Source organism: Leucoraja erinacea, chromosome 7 (assembly GCF_028641065.1).
Source record: "Leucoraja erinacea ecotype New England chromosome 7, Leri_hhj_1, whole genome shotgun sequence".
In the NCBI taxonomy this organism is placed as follows: Eukaryota; Metazoa; Chordata; class Chondrichthyes; order Rajiformes; family Rajidae; genus Leucoraja; species Leucoraja erinaceus.
Genome location: NC_073383.1, coordinates 61,793,971 through 61,815,134, shown reverse-complemented (window position 1 = coordinate 61,815,134; position 21,164 = coordinate 61,793,971). Strand labels below are relative to the sequence as shown.

The window sequence follows — 21,164 nt, the reverse complement described above, 5'->3', positions numbered from 1 at the left end:
AACCTATTAGGACCTCCTGGCGACCCACCTACGGCTCGAGAATTCTCGCTACTCTCCATGGCGGCTTAATTCTAGCCGCCGCTAATTTTTCAACATGTTGAAAAATTCACGGCGACCATAATGAGCCCGCGACCAGTTCCCAGAATGCGGGAACTCCTCACGACCATGAAGGCAACTCCCCGGCAACCAACCGCAAACATGTGGCGACCATGTGGCGACTGCATAGCCTCCTGCAGTTGCCTAAAAAGTCGCCTAAGTGGGACACGCCCATTATTCTTTTTCTTTCCGACTTGTATCCAAAAAGCTTTCAAAGATCACGGTCAGAGCACACACCATCTGCAAATTTCCATTTGCATTCCACCTGTTCCTGGGGATTTACCTACTTAACAATTTGCCAACTTTTTAAATACCTCTGTCTTAATTTGCACTAATGTTGCTTGTTTATTTTTATTTTCAACTTCTTTTTGAACTGAACTTTTTATTGTTGTTTATTATGGGTTTTACAGAGTACTATATTTAGTTTTGTTTAATTTAGAGATACAGCACGGAAACAGCCCATTCGGCCCACCGAGTTTGCGTCAGCCAGTGATCCACGTACACTAGCACTATCCTACACACTAGGCACAGTTTACAATTTTTACCAAAGCAAATTAACATTGAAGCCTTTACGTCTTTCGAATGTGAGATGAAATCGGAGCTCCCGGAGAAAATCCTTGCCGTCACGGGGAGAATGTACAATCTCGGTACATACAGCACCCGTAGTCAGGATCGAACCTGGGTCTCTGGCGCTGTGAGGAAGCAACTCTACTGTTACACAACCATGTGCCGCTCCATTTACCTATCTGTGTAGGAAGGAACTGGAGATGCTGCTTTACACTGAAGATAAACACAAAATGTTCGGGTAACTCAACAGAACAGCAGCATCTCTGGATAAGATCATAAGGTAATAAGTGATAGGAGCAGAATTAGGCCATTCGGCCCATCAAGTCTACTCTGCCATTCAATCATGGCTGATCTATCTCTCCCTCCTAACCCCATTCTAATGTCTTCTCTCCATAACCCCTGATACCTGAACTAATCAAGAATCTATCTATCTCTGCCTTTAACCATTAACGGCCTCCAAAGCCTTCTGCAGCAAAAAATTCCAGATTCACCACCCTCTGACTAAAGAAATTCCTCCTCATCTCCTTCCTAAAGGAATGTCCTTTAATTCTGAGGCTATGATCTTTAGTCGTAGACTCTCCCATCAGTGGAAACATCCTCTCCATATGCACTCTATCCAAGCCTTTCACTATTCGATAAGCTGCAATGAGATCCCCCTCATCCTTCTAAACTTCAGTGAGTACAGGCCACGTGATGTCAAACATTTTCACCCAAGGCATCACCCATTCCTTCTATCCAGAGATACTGCTTGTCCAGCTGAGTTATTCCAGCATTTTGTGTCTATCTTCCATTTACCTATCTGTTGTGCTGCTGGAAATTAAAAAAAATCATTAATCTGTTTCAGGACATAGGACAATAAAACACTCTTGACCCTTGTTATCAATTGTTAACACAACTAGTGCCTCAGGTATCTATACATTACTCTTAATTTGGGAGTATCCACTTCCTTGATGAAGACAAATGTAAAGTATTTGTTTAACAGTGCCCTCAGCACAAATGTGCCTGACCCATTCTTCTCCTTAATGGGTCCCACTCCTGTGTTTACTATCCCTTTACTCTTTATATGCCTGCATTTTGGATTTCCGTTTATATTGGCAACCAATCAACCCAAGTTTTTCTTTGTTCAACAACCTTTTCAGCCAACAGCTGCACGTTTTGCATGACAACACGCTTTATGGTTATGACTTTCACCCCAGGAGTTTACATTGGGGATCCTGTGGCAATATCAGCATTGGCAAACAATTAATTATGGTTGGTCAGGTTTGTCTGCTTGGATTCAATGCCATATCAGCAATTTGGTTTATTAATTAGTCCTGGATTATGTGAGGCCACTTTACAGGAAAGCAGTACAATTTCAGTCTTCAAGATGACTGCATCTAAATATAGACAAAGGCCTTTGTGCATATTGAGCCTGAGTATTCACCAACTATGTTCAACAGTAGGCTCTATATTTACAATTGGTCACCATAATTGGACTTTATGTGTTTGTGCTTTTTAAAATTTTTTAATTCAATTTCAATTTTATTTTTAATATGTTATTGTTTATTGGGATTGGTTTTTACATACTGCCTGTAAGGGAAATTCAACAACAATGACAATAAATTTGAAACAATACAATACAATACACACATAAAAATGTGATTGGATGTGCAACAACTAGTTGTGAGGTGTGATTCTCTGCCTCAGAGGGCGATGGAGGCTGGTTCTCTGGATGCTTTCAAGAGAGAGTTAGGTAGAGCTCTTAGGGATAGCTGAATTAAGGGATATGGCGAGAAGGCAGGAACGGGGTACTGATTGCGGATGATCAGCCATGATCACATTGAATGGCGGTGCTGGCTCGAAGGGCCGAATGGCCTACTCCTGCGTCTATTGTCTATTGTCTAAATAAATAAATTAAACCAATAAACTGTACACCCATTAGTGTATTTTCTTCATGGAATTAATCAAAAGAGAGCTGTATCTTTTCCAGGTGTACTACTTGATATTCATTTCTCCACGGAAATAAATGGACAGGGGGTTTATCTTGTTTCTTGTGTAATCTTGGAAATACCTGCACCATTTGTCAAGCATGTGTGGCTTTCCTTCAAAAGGTATTTGATTATGAAGGATGCTAAGTTATTCTAAGGGCGTGAAATGCACTCTATCAATACAAGACCTTTCTTGATTGTTTATAAGCCTGTCTCTTGTTTGCCAACTCAAATCACAGTAATAATGCATATTGTGCACTGATGCAACACTAAAGCCATATTACACCAATGCAGAAGCAGTTGTTCACCCAGTCTTTATGTGCACGATCCACTGTTTAACTCCTGCCCTGTCAGTGTTGTGTAATGAATTGATTTGATGCTTTTCGGTGTTTGATTATGTATTATTATTGACATTACCAAATTCTATGTAATTGGAGAAATACTGTTCAGTTCAAAATCAAATCATATCAAGGATGTCAATATCCATAAACCAAGATTATCAGTTCAGGAAGAGACGGTGAAAAAACTTCAAAATCACTTTTTAAATGGTGTTGGCTCTGTATCCCACACACTACACAAGACATCCAAGTTTACTGTGTAAGCTTGATGTTCCCATTTGATAACAGGGCAACTGCACCTCCACGCTGTATCTCTAAACTGATCAAAGGTAAACCATGATAAAGTTAAATGTAGTATTGGAATAATAACCTGATCTGGTACTGAAGTCTAACTCAGTATTTATTAGTAGTTTATGGGTTAGAATTATCAGGAAAGCAAGCAAGGTTACCAAGTAGTGAAGTTTCATACAGTATTTATTAGTAGTTTATGGGTTTGCCAGAATTATCAGGACAAATAAGCAAAATTACCAAATTTGCAATTCAAATGAAGAATGTATAATTCATTTACTGGTGTTAGGCATTAATAAGAACTTGCATAATTCATATCTAAATATTGAATATAATTCATCTTGTATTTTGTCCCCAAAAAATGATACAATGACACCAACTGTGTGTCGAGCAAGAAAATGAATAAACATTTTTTCAGATTGAAAGAATGCAGGAACGTCAACAACTTAACATCCTGAGGGCGTTTGCCAGTCTATCTGAAACACCTTTTCATGAGCTTAAATTTATCCAAATATCGGAGGTTACACAGAAAAGCTGGAAAACTCATAGCAGCATCTATGGAGCATAAATAGGCATTTGCAAACCCTTCAAATAGAACAATGTATTTTTTTCAATTACTTTAGGCTGGTGTTAGGAGACATTAGGAAGGGGAGGAGACAGCAAGCATAAGAATTCGATATCCCCGGGGTGCAGACTATTGGAATATAATTTCCGGTGCTGCTCGCTTCATCTCGGAGGCGTATTTGGGCCACCGGGAGGTCAGCTTGGTTGTCCCTAAAAAATCTAGAGCAGCGGACGAATAGATGAGGTTGGACAACGATTGTGGGTCTTGAACGGAGTCGTAAGGTAAGAGGGTCGGGGAGGGGATGGACCGAGAGGGAAGGGAAGAATTGACAGCATCTCTTTGCGAAGGCAGATATGGGGGAGATGGGAAGAATAGAAACTGACGGAGGATTATTTTTTGTAGGTCTTCAGATTGATTACGGTCGTGGGAGAATGCAGGAAGAGGGGGAGGGATAGGAGAAAGCCAGGCAACTGGTAGTTGTATACAGGCTAAGGGGGTTTGAATTTCTCAGTCTAAAGAAGTGTCTCGACCCGAAACATCACCAATCCCCTTTCTCCGAAGATGCTGCCTGACCCGCAGAGTTTATCCAGCATGTTGTGTCTATCTTTTGGTTTCATTGGCAGATGGGGATTAAAGGCCAGACATTAAAAAAGCCAAAAAGTGTATGCTGTATGATAAGGAGAGAGTGAGAAGTGTGAAATGTCGGAAAACCAGTGAAAGGGATAGCTGTCTCCTCCCCTTCCTCAGCTCCCCTGGAAGGGCTACTCCTCCTTTTCCCTTTCTTGTCCCCACCCCAGATCAGGAAGGGGTTTCGGCAGAAACGTTGCCTATTTCCTTCGCTCCATAGTGGCTGATTGTTTCTCCAGGGTAACCTTCGATTCTCCAGCGTACACCCTCCAATTGGGGTTTCACAGAGGCCAGACATTAAAGAGGAGGGCTGTATTGATGGTTAGGTACCTAAATTGAAACAGAATTCAGATGTTCATAGGAAGGGCATCAGGGTTGTGAGACTAGCGTACACATCCAGTTGGGGCAAGGGAATAAAGAGGGGTGTTTGCTGGTTATTTACCTAAATCAGAATATTCATATCAAAATAGTCTCGTCCTTTAGTTATTACGTGAGGTTGGACAAACTTGGATTGCTTACATTAAATGTTGAGAGGAAACCTGTTAGAAGTAGATCAAATTATGAGGGACATAGACACAGTAGACAGTCAGAACCTTTTTCTCAGGGTGGAAATTTTTAAAGACATGAGGGCAAAGTTTAAAGTTTAAAGATGATGCTCGATCTGTGTTTTTATCCACAGATAGTGGTGGGACCTGGAACATGTTGGAACAGGTGGTAATGAAGGCAGATATGGTTCAATGTAAGATGGTTTTAGACACACACAGGAATATACAGGAAATGGAGCGATATGGATCAAGTACAGGCAGGGGAGATTAGTTTAACTTGGCATCATATTCAGCATGGACATTGTGGGCCAAAGGGCCTGTTGCTGTGCTGTACTGTTCTTTGTTCTATCTTGGTTGTGTTTTATAATAAAGAAAATATGTTTCTTTTCATTTATCTAGACATGTTGTGTGCAGAATCAGGAATTTTAATTGAGTGCAGTAGTTACATGTGAATGAACAAGAAGATAGTGATGATCAAGAAACATATCCACTGATTTACCCTCACATCAAAGAGCAAATGCATAAACATTTGTTATAATTTAGAAGATAATACAGAGATGTTTAGTTTAGAGATACAGCATGGAAACCCTTTTGGCCCATTGAGTCCACACTGACCAATGATCCCCATACCCTAACGTTATCCTACATTCACTGGAGACAAGTTACATTCGTACCAAGTCAATTAACGTAGAAACCTGTATGTCTTTCAAGAGTGGGAGGAAACTGAAAACCCATGCAGACCACGGGGGAACTCCGAACTCCGTTCTGGATCAAACTCGGGTCTCTGGCGCTGTAAGGCAGTAGCTCTACCGCCACGCACCATGCCACCCTATGTGATCTGCATGTATTTAAACTATGCATGAGTGATCTATAGTCATCCTCAGGTGCAAGGCTTGTGTGGATATCCTTAGATTATGGAGTGAAATTCTCAGACAAACATCTTAATGTAGCAGGTTACAGAAGAATGCGCATGCACATAGTAATTGAAATGCTGGGAACATTGGCAGTTCTGTACGAGAAGGATTGCTTGCATCAATTTTGTACAGGGCATTGCACGGGCTGGAATCCATCCTTTTCACCAAAATGTGCATCTCTATTGGCAAACTTATTGGTAGAACCATGCTGTATAGTCTGACCCATGCTGTCTCAGTTCCTAATGCAGCACCGGCAGCCAAGTCATGGTATTGTAGTGGAACTCCAGATGATAATCATAAGAGCTCAGCTTTGCTCAGACACCATGGGTTGGGTGATCAGTGCTCAGGGCACTTTAAGAGTGACAAAGGAATCCAATTGCACCAACTGGTGGGACTGTTGAAATACTGCCCCAATTGAGCACTTGGTTTCATGGCAAAATAGCCGCTTGCCCATGCTTTGGATGTTAGTTTTCCTTCTGCACTACAGCCACGTTACGATTGTTTGGCAGCCAGTCAGGCCAAATGTCTCTGAAGCTAGGTCTTCAACGATCAGACCTGTCAGTATCAGTCTCAAGGGTCATCTGGACTATCCTCAGCCATTCTGCAGCCACGGGAAAAGTGCTTTAAACATAAGGGAATGCTTAAGAGACTTTAAGGGATATCAAGTTGACATTAATAGCCGCTATGATTTTTAGCTGTATATTAGACAATGGACAATAGACAATAGGTGTAGGGGTAGGCCATCCGGCCCTTCGAGCCAGCACGGCCATTCAATGTGATCATGTATTTGTCAATAAATGACATGCTACCAGCAATAGTCAACTCGGCAGACTGTTTTTTGAATTTCTTCCCTCATGTTTTACTGTGGAATTCAACTTTGAGACCGTTTTGATGTAAAAATCCTTGCAGTAATAGTATCCTGTTTTGACTCCACTGCTTTTGCTGGCTTTTTTCTCCAGATCATTTGAACTAGTAATTGCAATAATGTTTTGAAAAAGTCAAATTGCTAAGCTATATCAATTGCAATTTAAAAAAATGCAGCTCTTGGGCTGCATCTGTAAAGTAAAAAAATGCCAAATCAAAATCTATACCATATTCTATTGATGATAAGGCACTTCCCATTGTCTTTTCTCCCCTACTGTTTCTGCTGTTGTATGATTTGTTCAGATGTCTGCTTTCACATCCTTTCCAAAGCTTCTAAGCCCCATTGAATGATGAAGCAAAATAGTTCAGTGACGTTTTACAATGCAAATATAACATTGTTACATCCACCTGACTAATGCCAAATTAAAAATAATGTATTTAAGTGAGATGACATGTCTGTCAAACTAAAAGATTGCAAATGAATAATGCTATGATTCTAGGATGCTATGTCTTGTTTTCATTCACCTTCATCAATATCCAATCCCAATCCTGTGGACCTTTCCCTTATTCCTGTTCACTAACTTGGGAACCCACCATTAATTTGCGGGTAGATCAATGATTTACTCCCCTGACTCAATATACTGCTTTCAGGGCTCAAAATATGGTCTCCTCTACACTGGGATAACTATGGAAAATTGAACACCTCCATTGCACATGCATGTGTGATACTTAGTTTCCAGCTGCCTGTTATTTAATTCTTCACCCTCTCACCTAGATCTTGTTCATTTGGCCTCTTATGTATCCATGAGGCAAGCTTACAAATCAAACAAAAATCAACAACATCTTCTGCTGAGTTACAGTGCTGAGTTTGTGTTGGACAACAAATTCAACAATTTCAGATAATTAGCCATTTCACTTGCGCACTTCACATTTTCAGCATGCAGGTCTTTTCTCGTTCTTCTGCTGGTTATTTCACGTGTTCTTTTTCCCAAAATATGCTTGCCCGGACACACCTTCTGATATTCATTTAGTTTTATTACCCTCTTTCAGCAAGCACAACCACCACTGTGTCATCCATTCTTTACTAGTCTCCACCCGTTTACAGACCTACTCCTCTATGTCCACCCCCCTCTCTCTGCAACATAAGACTGATGTTGCCTCTTTCTTTTTTGTTCCAATGAAAGTTCAGCAATTCAAAACTGCTCATTCTATTCCTCTAAGTATACCTAGCATGCTGAGCATTTCTATAATTTGTTTTAATTTACAAAATTAATGCTAACATTCTACAAAGCAAACAGAATCACCATTTCAAATATTGCTCAGATGTTAAGACCAAGTTGAAAATCTTACTCCAAGTAGTGTAGCATCTGGTTTATTGTTAAGATGGTACAAAGTCATTGAATCTCTAACAAGACAAGGTGATCAACACCAGCAAACCATTTTTCTGTATTACTCAGTGTAATACTAGTAAGTGAAGCAAAACTTAAAATTTCCCCTAACTGTAATGCAATGCTAAATTACCATGGTTACCACCATCTTTAATTATTTGCAACAGTGAATTTACCTCCATTTAAAATATGACTAAGTACCATTTTACAAAAAAAGACATCAAATGGTTCATAGTCTTTCAGCCAATCACAATTAAGAATCAATTAATAATATAATAATGATATTCAGCTATAGCTATGATCAATTTAATATCCATTAAAACATTATATTCTATTTAAAAAACCCGATAGTGAATGCTCCTAAAGCAGAATAAACTTGATTGAAAAGTTTTAGGGTAGCGCTATGCTGATGAATCATTTAAACAATCACAGCTGTTTAATATTTTTATGGTATATTAATCATGAAGCCTATATTATGGACCAGCTCGGACTCTTAAAAAACCTGCATGATCATGCCATTTTACTGCTGATGCAACACATTTCCAATTTATGTTATAAGAACAGCTGACATTTTGCAACATAAATGCTATAACCTTGTTAAATCACGTAACTAAAAAAAACTGGCGAAAGGGAAAAAAAATGGTGCCAAAGCAGCCAAGCTTTCAGATAGAAAAATGCACCAATAAAATTGCTAATTGACCTATAACCAGTTTTAATTGATAACTGGCCTGCACAAAAGTTAGAGTTTTGTCTCCTAACCTATCATTTCAGTATTTAATTCTCAGCTGTAGAAGTCATTATTGTTAACTAAAGGATGCTTGAAATAAATTAGATTCACTTAAAATTCAAGCACTAATAATTTGATTAATGATACATCAGAGGCAATGGTACTGTGACATCCTTTTCAATGGTTTAATTTGAACGTAACAAAGTGGGGGCATTCTATTTATAAGGTGCACACAGGCAATCATTTATTGATAAAACATACTTATTTGACAATCCAAATTCAGCATGCAATTTTGGTCATAATCATTGAAATGCTCAATGCCTAAAAATTGTCAACTAAACTCCTTCATCAACATTCAAGTGCTGATTAATCACCTTTATCCAGGAGCTTCATCTGACAGATTCACTGATACTATAGAGAGGCTCAACTCACATGAAGAACTTGGGTACCAAATGGGTTCTCAGGTACAATACTGGAAATTTAGTGGAAGAGGTTGTTTTATTCACAGCAGTGAGAGATACCATCTTGTCCTCCATCTCATGTCATGAAAAAGTTCCTGTTACTCTGCCAAGCCTGTTGACTTCCTCCAAAATCCAAATTCATCAGCTAAAGGGATAATTAGAAAGGTGCACAGACTAAGCTCTGCTTTTATCCTGGTGGGAGTAACAGAAAATTTGATATTTTGGAAAATTCAGAGAGAATTGTTGAGACCACATTTAGAATATTGCATTCAGTTCTGGGCGTCATGATATAGGAGAGATATTGTCAAGCTTGAAAGGGTTCAGAAAAGATTTACGAGGATGTTGCCAGGACTAGAGGGGTTGAGCTATATGGAGAGATTGACTAGGCTGGGTCTCTATTCCATGGAGTGTAGGAGGATGAGGAGAGATCTTGTAGAGGTATACAAAATCATGAGAGGCATAGATCGGGTAGGGAAATTGATGACCAGAGGACATAGGTTCAAGGTGAAATGGAATAAATTTAATAGAAATCCAAGAAGTAACTTTTTCACACAGGTGGGTGTATGGAGCATGCTGCCAGAGGTGGTAGACGAGGCTGAGCTAACCCAGGAACTTTGAGGCCCTGTACAAGAAGGGACAGAGCCGACTGTACTTTTTGAGAAGTTTCCGCTCCTTCAATGTCTGCAGTAAGATGCTGCAGATGTTCTATCAATCGGTGGTTGCCAGTGTCATCCTCTTTGTTCCCATGTGATGGGGCAGCAGGGCGAAGGCCACGGATGCCAATAGGATCCTCAAACTGATCAGGAAGGCTAGCTCCGTCCTGGGGATGGAGTTGGATTCATGGGAGGTGGTCTTAGAGGGATGCTCCTCAAACTTATTCCACCAAGACGCAGGACAGAATGCCACAGATGATCCTTCTTCCCTGTGGCTATCAAACTGTACAACTCCCCCTTCTATCGTGGGTAGACTGAAACTGACATCCCTCCTCACTCCCCAATCTTTGCAGATCCCCAATCCTTTCCACTCATCACTTTCATTTCATGTTTCATGTATTTTGTGTTTTTATGATTGTTGGCACATTAATTTCCCTCCTGGGATAAATAAAGTTCTATCGTATCATATTGTATCATATCAGTGACCTAAATGATGCGGAAACTCTTTGTGGAGCTCTAGGACACAACTTTAAGTACTAACTGTTTAATATAGTTCCAGACAGCTGCTCCTTGTGCTGGATTCAACTTATTACCAAGATGGCATCATATGTTAGAAGTGTATTAAATAACCATTTGCATTTCAGGTACCATTTTGGCCATAAGAATGCAAAGTATTCAGAAAAAATTACCTCAGTGTCTCTCAAGACATACAGTTATAAAATATTGGTAACCCTAAAAAGCCTAGAATGCTTGACAGGTTCTAGTGTTATATTGTTCTTTTACTATTTAATTGTGATTGAATCTGCACTCTTGCTTATAGTAACATATGGTTATGATCTGCATCCCTGCTTACTTAGATAGGTTTCCATCTGTTGAGATGATTTCAGGCATTGACCATTATAGCTTTGTGATTGACTGTTAGAAAGCATGTATGAAATGAACATTATTCAGATCATTTTATTTCTCTCTTCAGAGACAAAGCATTTCTTTCCATTTACTGTTCCATCGAGCAACATGGCCAATAACTCATGAAATGTGCCCATCGGGCATAATCAAGCTAGGCTATAAATTAAGCTGCTGATTTAATGTCCGACTTCAAAATTGACTATATCCAGTAATCCAAGAGATGTACAAATGACAATGTATGTTTGTGTAGGATATACCCCAGCTACACTGTATGATAATCCATAAGGCATGAAGTCACGATTGTTTTCAACGGGTCAGGACTTGTTATAAAATATCCCTTCAGCCATCACAAATATGATGTTCTCTTTGCTCTTTAAATATACTTCTACACTTTGGCTCATTAACATTAATTTTGTTAAGTTTTTTAACTGCTGCAGCAGAACGCTATTATCCCATGCATTCGGTTATGCATCATTATTTTAATATATTCCTGAACTTCAAGTCAAATATGTCAAAGTGTTGATGAGAATTTCTCCCAAGGACCCTGCACAAGTTCATTTTTAATGAATGTTGCTTAATGCTTTACAAGAGCGTAATTATGGCATAAACATTCCCTGTATTGGCTCTGGGGTTCCATTATATGATATATGCTGCATTTACAGAAGTCACCTAAGCTTAATGGTTCATGCCTGCAATAAATTACTGATGGAACAGCAGCAGCAGGTTCTGGGATCACTATGATTTCTGATTTTATTGGGGCCTATCCACAATGGTCAAATAATTAATTCATAATTAGTAACGTGACTATCAAATTGCTCAAAGCAGATAATGTTTTTATAAAACAATAAAATGTGAATACTTAGCCATTTTTCAACAGTGGATTAAGATGGCACACAATGGGAATTCTACCCTGTAACCAAACAGATAGGTGTCCCTTGAAATTGACCAGAATGGATCAGTACTTGTATTTCTTCTTCCTGTCTTTCTAATGGTCTGAAATCTAATGTGTAGGTAACATGGCGATAAATTATTATATTACATCTTCAGTGCTGTCATATATGGAGAATATTCCCACCTTAACATCCAAATTTACGTTTTATTTGAAATCAGACTAAAGATTGCCGAACTATTTTGTCTTTCAAATAATCAAATTAAATTCTGAATGATATCCCTGGTTAAAATAATAATGGTTTAAAAATTAATTAAGGTTAAAGTAAATTCAATTATAGTTTTCTTTTATTTGGTATTTGGACAAGCATTATAGCAAAACACCAAAACATCAAATCAGCTTCTGAGAAATAGATTTTCTTATTAAACCCATTCTCCTTGGAGGAAAACTATCATTATGGAGACATATGTAACAAAAAGTGAGTGTGCGCATGGAACTAGAACATATCATTTTTAAGTAACACATCCAGAAATATATAAGCTATGTAAATATTGATTAACATTTCCAAATATTTTGTCTAGATTTACAATCATATATCTTATCACTGAGTCAAATAAAATGTAAGTGATAAACATTCGATCAAAAATCAGATGCCAATTCAGTGTAACAACTGTTTGAGTTTTAGTTTTAGTTTGCCCATGCCTTCTATATGTCCCATCAAACCGCAAAAAAGTATTTTGCCCCAATTCTGTGGTTCTTTCAATGAGATGGATGGAAAATGCTACAGGTTTTACCAATGCCAGGTTATTACAATGCCAGCCACTGGGAACAGTCGTATTCTTTTCTTCCTCATCCCTTCTCCATTGGCATCCCAACCACATATTGCAAACTCATGCTGTTTGAATGGGGAGCCAAATCTGTTCCTTACGATGCGTATTTAATTTTCTGCCATTTTCAAGAAAATTACACTGTAAATAGAAGTTACCGTAAATCCCATAAAATTGTCAAACCAAAATGGGTTTCCTGTGTTGTTAGGTTACTTGGCTAATGTAAAAGCTCCATATAAGTAGATGAGTGGGTATGATCTGGAGGGAGTTGATGGGATTATGGGGATATTAAATGGGTTTTGGAAGAGCTCGGGGACGTCTCTTAGCGGCTCGTAACATTAATGGCAGGTACTCGGGAAACGCGGTAAGCTCGGGAAGACTCGTGAAGATTTTTCAACATCTTGAAAAATGTCCACGAGAGTCCCGAGTACAGACAGGTGGCCATTACCATAAATCTCCGCGTTCGAATCAGGGCAAACGCGTGAGAACTCTTTGAATGAACTCGTACAGTGGGACAGGGCTTTTAGTATATTAAAAAAATGGGTGCATTATAATCCATGCTGTATTTTTATACACCTGTAAGGATGATTGATAATACTTGGGAGACGGGTTTTTTTTCTGAAAGGCAGATAGACAATAAAAATATATATCTTCTGGGTAAAATGGAAAACACCATGCAAAGAGTTATAGATTTATAGATTGCTAAAGAGATCACAATAATATAAAACCGAGAGTAGATTGTGGAAACAATTATAATTTGCAGAAAGTAAATTATTTTGATTGGAACTATCTTTTCCTATGCTTCAACAGACTACATTTTTCTTGATATTATATATTCCCATTTTGAAACAGTTAACCACATAATGGCTGTGCATGCTATTTCATTTCTGAAATATAGTTTGATTAAAGGTAATGGAAGTGAATTTTGGAGGTAGAATGTAATGTGTCCTGCTATATTTGATATGGTATGATACATTTAGAACTATTGACTGGAGTTGAATTTCTAGGAGATCAGGCTCACCTTCTATTTTGACAAAGTAAGTGCTAATACTTGTCTGGCTGTTGAAAGTGCTAAGACAAACTTCTCCATTCATATGTGCAAGTACCAGCAGCTAACCTCAGAAACTCTGTTAATAAATTGGGTTATAGGTCAAAGATTGACGAATGATTTCTAACAAAAACCTCAAAACATGATGCTAGAAGTTTTCAAGACATATCTTATCCTTAGATGGTAATTATAAAATTAACTGTGTTTGGCGGGTTACCTTGATAAAACACAAAATGTTAAGGAAGGCTGGAACCAGTGAATATTTCTGCTTGTGAAGCAAAAGAATCCTGAAAAGTCATGACCGCAAATACCTCCTTAATTGATTCATGCAAATGGTATTCGCTAAGTGGCTGCTGTTAAGGTGAGAATGAATTAACAGATCTCCCTTATTTCGGAATCTCAGAATTCCGACACAAATTGCAGTGACAGGGTCTAGAAATACACCTAATGCCAATCTTAACGATTTTGGTTATCTACAAGATTATTATAGGAAAAGCAAAGTATTTCAGTTCCAAGAAAGGAATTTATGTGTTAAAATGTTGTCTCTCGAGAATGGCAGATAATTTGGAGAAATAAAACCAAGATCACAATACATCATAAGCAAGAGTGGACTACTGGGCCCTTCAAGCCTGCCCTTCCATTTATTATGAACATGGATGTCTTAGTCCATCCCCTCAAATCTTTCTCTGTGCTCGATCCTTGATGTCCCCAGTCCCTGATCTTCCAAAAAGGTATCTACATATTAAAGACTTCTAATAAATTGGTCTCCACAACTCTGCAATAGAGAATTCCAAAGATTCACCACTCTTTGCAAGAAAACAAATCTACATCCCTCAGTTTTAAATTACTTCCCCTTTATCTTGAAACTATGTTCCTTCAGTCGAGGCTCTCCCACTCATGATAATATCTCAGCATCTACATTATCAAGCTCTGCTTTGGATCTTGAGATCACACCTCATTTTTCTAAACTCCAAAATAATACAGACCTCTCTCTTGACTGGACAACTTCCTCATCCCAGGAATTAGTCTGGTGAATCTCCTATGGACTGCCTCCAATGCTCCTTTGTACTTTATAGGTAAAGGGACCAAAACAGTACATGTTTCTGCAGGTGTGGGTTCTTCAACAGCAATCTGTCCAAATGTAAAGAAACTTCCATATTTCTAAACTCCTACTTCCTTACAATTTATTAAAAACACCGGAGTGAAGGACATAAATTGTTTGCTCTTATACTGTATGTCTTTTTTTATGTTATCAGGACATCCTGATTATTTTTCTAAGAAATGTGTGAATTTTGAATTGTAGCCAGCATTACAACACAGTAATACATCACTAAATCTGAACAGAGATGATTCCTACAGCAGTGATGGGACAAATGGCAGATAATGATGTAGAGCTTCCCTCTGACATGCATTAAACACTCAACTTGGCAATTAATGTATATTACGTTCCACCTCTCTAATTTGATGTCATTGCCTTGTGCAAATGTGACTACATTGCAGATTTAGCACAAGGAATCATAGATTAATTTCCACCTGAAGTTGATTTTAATATTGTTGACAGTGATAAATATCTTCAATGAACTAACTCCCTTGTTCTTTCTGAATGGTGGTATTCGTGTGGTCTATATGTGGTGTAATATCTCATTCAAATAACGTAATCCTCATTTATTAATATTTCTTCAATAAAGAACTGAAGTGTCAGCATGGATTATATGTTCAAGGCTCCAATGGTGGACTTGAACCCATAACCTTCCACACAATGATGTGAATGCTATAACTGTGCCATAGCTGAGAATGTAAAACTATAAATGAGATGTTCTCTATAATGGACAAGTGATCCATTTAGCAAGATTAAAGCCTATGACATGGTGAAATTTTAACTCAGGTTCCTATGCAGCCGTTGGAGCAGTGGTATCTCTTTTGACTGAGGAATTGACTGAGTACAGTTTCACTTTAAGTTGCTCTCTCAATGGCAACAGGCTATTAGATTAATGCTATCAGAAGCTGAATCTCAGCCAGGCCCCTCACATTATTTTTTAACTTATTATATCAATTAGTGGTGCAGTTCATTTTATGAGAGTGTAGCAATGTAATTTAGGCTATAAAGCTCAAGATGAAGATGAAAGATTTTAAAGTTTTAGTAGAATTGCTCGTCATTTAAGTTTAGTGTTAGCTGATGGCTTCTCTTTCAAAATCTGCTCTGCAAAAGGTGAATTACAGACCTTCCATAAATTTGCCAGTGATCTCATAATGTGCACAAAATGCAAAATCTGAACTGTAATCTTTCACTTGTGTAACTGTGCAGTCAGGTTACCTGATATTTTAAAGGAGAAACTAATATATATTTTATTTGTCCCGATCAAATAGATAGATCAGATAACTTAAAATAATTCAATAAACCGTTTTTTTTAATTGAGAAATGATAATACATAGCAATGGACCTCTATAAAGTTAAAAATATATATATTTAAAATTATTGCTCTAACAATCACAGAACAGCTTTTGATGCTTCTGGTTTTGCAGTGTTATCCTGCACCAGACTCCGCATATGTTTTAAAATTCACAAATTGAGTAATTACACATCCTTGACACATTCGATTGTGAAATAATATGATGTTTTGATTATAATGCAGCAACAATATAGGGGAGAGATTATGCTTGAAAAAATAGCTTTTTTGCTGTGGAAAAGGAATTGTAAAGAATAGTCTATGTTTCTTTCAACAATGTTCAGAAATATACGGAAGCCTTTGATTGAAAAGGAGAGATTGTAGAAAGGTAAAACCTTTACCTGCACATGAAAATTGGTCACAAAATAATTAATTCAACATGGTCTCACACAATATGAATATTTTTTTAACCTATATAATCAATTAGTGTTCCTGATTAATAAACAACACCCACTCTCAGCTTTATTAAGTATTTCCTTGTTTTACTCGAGGATAGAATATTGTATCCAAAGGCAATGTTTTTTTTAACTCTCAGTTCATACAGGCTTAATCTGTTTGTCTATCCAGCTGTTATCAATTTAAACCCAATGAAACTCCCACACTGAGTCCATTTAAGCAGTCAATTGTAATATATCATGAAATGCGCAGTTATTCTGAATTGGCTAAAAAAGTAAAATTCATACTTAAGAACTAACAGTAAGCTGCATAACCCAGTAAATCATACATCAAGCACAGGCAGTTAGTCAATATTTGAGTATGGAAAATCAACAGGCATTTTAAGGGAAATAATCCTGCAGCAGTTTATTTTGTGGCTGTTATTCATTAGGGAAGGATGAGATGATTGATATGGCTATGGCTTTAATACAAAAGCATGGACAAACTAAACTAAATCATCTCAGATTTTACGCTAATATATCTTACCATGCAGAGATGCTATCTGACCTGTCACTAATAGCTGTACATAAATGTCACCTGACATCATTCACAAGCTACTGCAGGCCAGATTGGCAACAGATTGCTTTTACTGTAATGGTATTTGTAACCAGATTTCTCAAGATGGAGTTCTCACATTAGTTGACCTATAGAGGCTTATATTTAAATGTATAAAACTATTGTATTTATTTGTATTTCTGCAATAATGTATTCAGATTATTTCAGATTCAGAAGCTTTGGATATGTTATTGCCTAACCTATTCACTGTCAGTTTTACTTTGATATTAGTGACAGATTGAAGAGACGATTGAGGCAGTTGGTTTTAAATATATAATACTGACCTCAAAGTGTCAGTTATATCATTGCACAAAAAGTAATTTTGAAACTGTTTGGGAAATAAAACTAAAATATCCTCACCTGTTGATTGTCAAAAATCGAGTCATTTTATCCTTTAACGTGTCTCAATTTACTTAACATGGTCTGAATATACTTTAATGTGTTGTGCTTTGATGAAAATGAAACAATATTGACTAATAAATCATTGCAGGAATGCAGCTGGTGTTTATTTCAAGATATAACTGGTCTGAATTCTATCTTCAGCAAGTTTGGAAGGTATCTATTCAGCCATACTTTTACTGTCTGTATTCTCTGTCACCTTAACAGTTAATTGAATTCTGGATTAGAGCTCTTCCCTCTCTTTTTATTCTTCCCCTGCTTTATTGATCATAAGCCCACAAAACATTTTTTGCTATCTGAATGAAATCCAGTTTCTATAATCATCATGCAAAACCCCCTTCAATATTTAATGATTGGATTATAGTTTATTATGTCTAATACCCAATAATAATTTGCATGGCTAAATTTGGACTTGCTTATTCTGTTCAGTCTTTTGACAATATTTGGTTACTTTTCACTTTGCTAATTCTGACATTCTGCACTCCAGATCTGAATGCATCCTTTCTCTTTCCATCAGTGAATTCTGTCTGGGCTGTTAGATTTTTGTGTTTTGTTTTAATTTTTGGTACAAAACAGAATGCAAATCCTGCCAATGTGAAAGCTCCATGGAAAAGTTGCCATAGCTAATGAGGAAGTCCAGCAAAAAATGATCTATTGTGTCTTATAAATCATTTTGGAGAGATGAGAGTGCCTTTTCAGAAAATTCCTCTTCATGTTTTGACCAAAATACATGTGGCTAAGAACCAAATTATATGGGAACAAGGGGAGATTATGCAATGAGCTAATGGATCCAGGCTAATTCATCTACATTCAAATGAAAATACAATGAAAGTTTATGTCCTCTGTAATATTGTTGCATATACTTATATGTTTCCTATTTTCTTGGGATTGTGGGTATAAACCAATAACAAGTACTGGACTGTATGGGAATTTGAAAGTGAGATTTAGTTGCAACTCTGTAGGTTCTGCTAGGACCTACCAGTGATCTGAAAAAGAGTAGAAGATAATGATGCAACATGTTTCATTTGTTTGTATGTGGATAATTGCATTGTTGTGTGTAAAACTAAAACATGGAGTCAAAGAGTCATAGAGTGATACAGTGTGGAAACTGACCCTTCGGCCCAACTTGCCCACACCGGCCTACATGTCCCAGCTACATTAGTCCCACCTGCCCTCGTTTGGTCCATATCCCTCCAGGCCTGTCTTACCCATGTACCTGTCTATCTGTTTCTTAAATGTTGGGATAATCCGTGCCTCAACTACCTTCTCTGGCAGCTTGTTCCATATACCCTTTGTGTGAAAAAGTTACCCCCTCAGATTCCAATTAAATCTTTTTCGCTTCATCTTAAACCTATGTCCTCTGGTCCTCAATTCACCTACTCTGGGCATGAGACTGTGCATCTACCTGATCTATTCCTCTCATGATGTTATACACCTCTATAAAATCATTTCTACTTCTCCTGCGCTCCAAGGAATAGTGTCCCAGCCTTTCTCGAAAGCTCAGGCCCTCTTGTCCTGGCAATATCCTTGTAAATCTTCTCTGTACTCTTTCTAGCTTGACAACATATTTTCTATAAGATGGTGCCCAGATCTGAACACAATACTCCAATACATGCTGTGACAAGAATCAGCTCAGGAAAATACAGTAATGATAAATAGAGATAGAAAGATGTTTTCATAAATACTGAGAACAGAAATAAAAAGCTAATGAAAAGCAGAAGATTATCATCCCCAGTGCAACGGTTCTTCCCAATACTCTTAAAATCTTATTTTTTCGTAATTGGAACATTAATGATTTTCAAATCAGAGCTTCTTAATTTGAATGTAACTTCCACATTATATTGTTGATTTTGCTTATATGTCAGCATTCTGGGCATCACTACCTTCTATAAATGCGACTAGAGATTTTCAGATTTTGATTACTTGGCAATAACAGTTTCATCTCTGATCTCCCGAAAACCCTGACTGTTTATAAGGTATGACAGGATTGTGACAGAAAACCTTCCACTTGTCTAGATGATTCCAATTGTTCACAACATTCAAGATGCTCTATTATCCAGGACAGAATCATTTGCTCAACTGACAACTCCTTGACCATAAATATTGAAGCTTAGAGACTGTGCACATAATTGTCCCACAAATTAGACTTAATCATGGATTTAGCGGGAGTAGGTTACAGAATCAATTACTATAGGGTGAAATTTCACCTGTTGGAAACTGGATCACCCTCATGTATGCTCACCTATTGATGTCATAGGTGAGCATCTATTTCCAGCAGGAACTACTACTGGGGAGAACACATAGTCTTAATTCTTAATTTATGGAACAACTAGTAGAGAATTGCCCTGGGATAAGAAATCTTCCATTTACAAGATGTTATATCATGAGCTCAATGTTTTGACAATAGTATTGGCCTGTTATCAACATTCACTACTTTGGTCATGAATCAGTGTTGCTCACTTCAATGATCATAACCTCCTTTTGCAACCCAATTCTAAGCTGCATTCTTTAGGCTATGGTCTGATCATCGAATAACTTTGTGCTATATTGTAGGAAGTTGGTTGGGGCCAAATAATTGTGGGTGCCGAGATACAAGGGGGACCAATGTGCTGCCACCCTCCTACAACCATTCGATAATTTCCTGCATCTACATAACAACCTTTTCTGTTCTTATACGGTGGCTGCCATGGGGAGATTACCTTAAACACTAATTCACCTTCCAAAAAGCAGCACGACAATGCCACAGCAGCAATAATCTTGCTTGAAGCTTCAAAGCAACTGTACAGGTCTCATTTTTGCACTTGATTGTGCGTATGAAACACCACTCACCTGCTTTAGATGATTTTGATAAATTTCATAAATGTTTTTAAATGGAAGATCAACATGATCCACAAACCAATACATAACATACATTTAGTGTATCAAAAAGTGTGCTAACATTCATTTGCAGGCAATGCTCATTCATCCAGTTTAGTAGCAATTAATATCAAATTATTAGCTAATTTGCACTTTGGATTCTTGGCTGAATGAATTGATTGTCATAGATAAGAGATTTTCATAACTAGAATTTCAATCCAAGTTACAAAAGTAGAAAGGATAGAGAGATAATGCACGGTGGCACTCAGTTACAACCATCCCTTAAAGATGTTGTACAGTGCAATAGTCACGACAGACATGAAGTCTTCAAAAGAATAAAATCAATGGAGGAGTGCCTGGATATTGCATTAAGTTAGTCTCGTTCCATTCCTTTAGTGGTAGTGACAAAGAGCCACAAAGTGCTGAAGAAACACAAAAAACGAGTGCATTGTTTCTGTGAGACAAATGTCATAAAACTTTGCCTGTTTTTATTTACGTTGTCTGTAGCTTACCCATTAGTGATGCACTCCTGATAAATAAACAATGTATGTAATATCAGAGGCTGTGGTACATCAGAGTACTTTAGTGAAGGGCCACTTCACTGAGGAATGAAACACATTACCTTTAATCAGGCCTTTCTCTTGTAAAGTTTTCAATGAAGGCCGTCTTGATATAAATTTTTTTAGTCTGCTCTTAACTCTCTTCTTCTCAGAGGTGTCAGATGAGCTGTGGTTCAGTCGTAGTACTAAGGGATGAAAGAATAAAATGGTTGTCACTTAACTGAAGCAATTCCTTGTAGAGA

General features: G+C 37.7%; 1 protein-coding gene across 1 annotated transcript in view; it reads right to left on the bottom strand.

Annotated features, from left to right (window-relative positions):
* Positions 1 to 21,164, bottom strand: part of LOC129699053 (rho GTPase-activating protein 15-like) — a 688,053-nt gene that overhangs the window by 240,124 nt on the left and 426,765 nt on the right. The window contains exon 10 of the mRNA XM_055638666.1: positions 20,985 to 21,107. Coding sequence (XP_055494641.1) covers positions 20,985 to 21,107 — 123 coding nt within the window. The remainder of the gene's footprint in view (positions 1 to 20,984; positions 21,108 to 21,164) is intronic.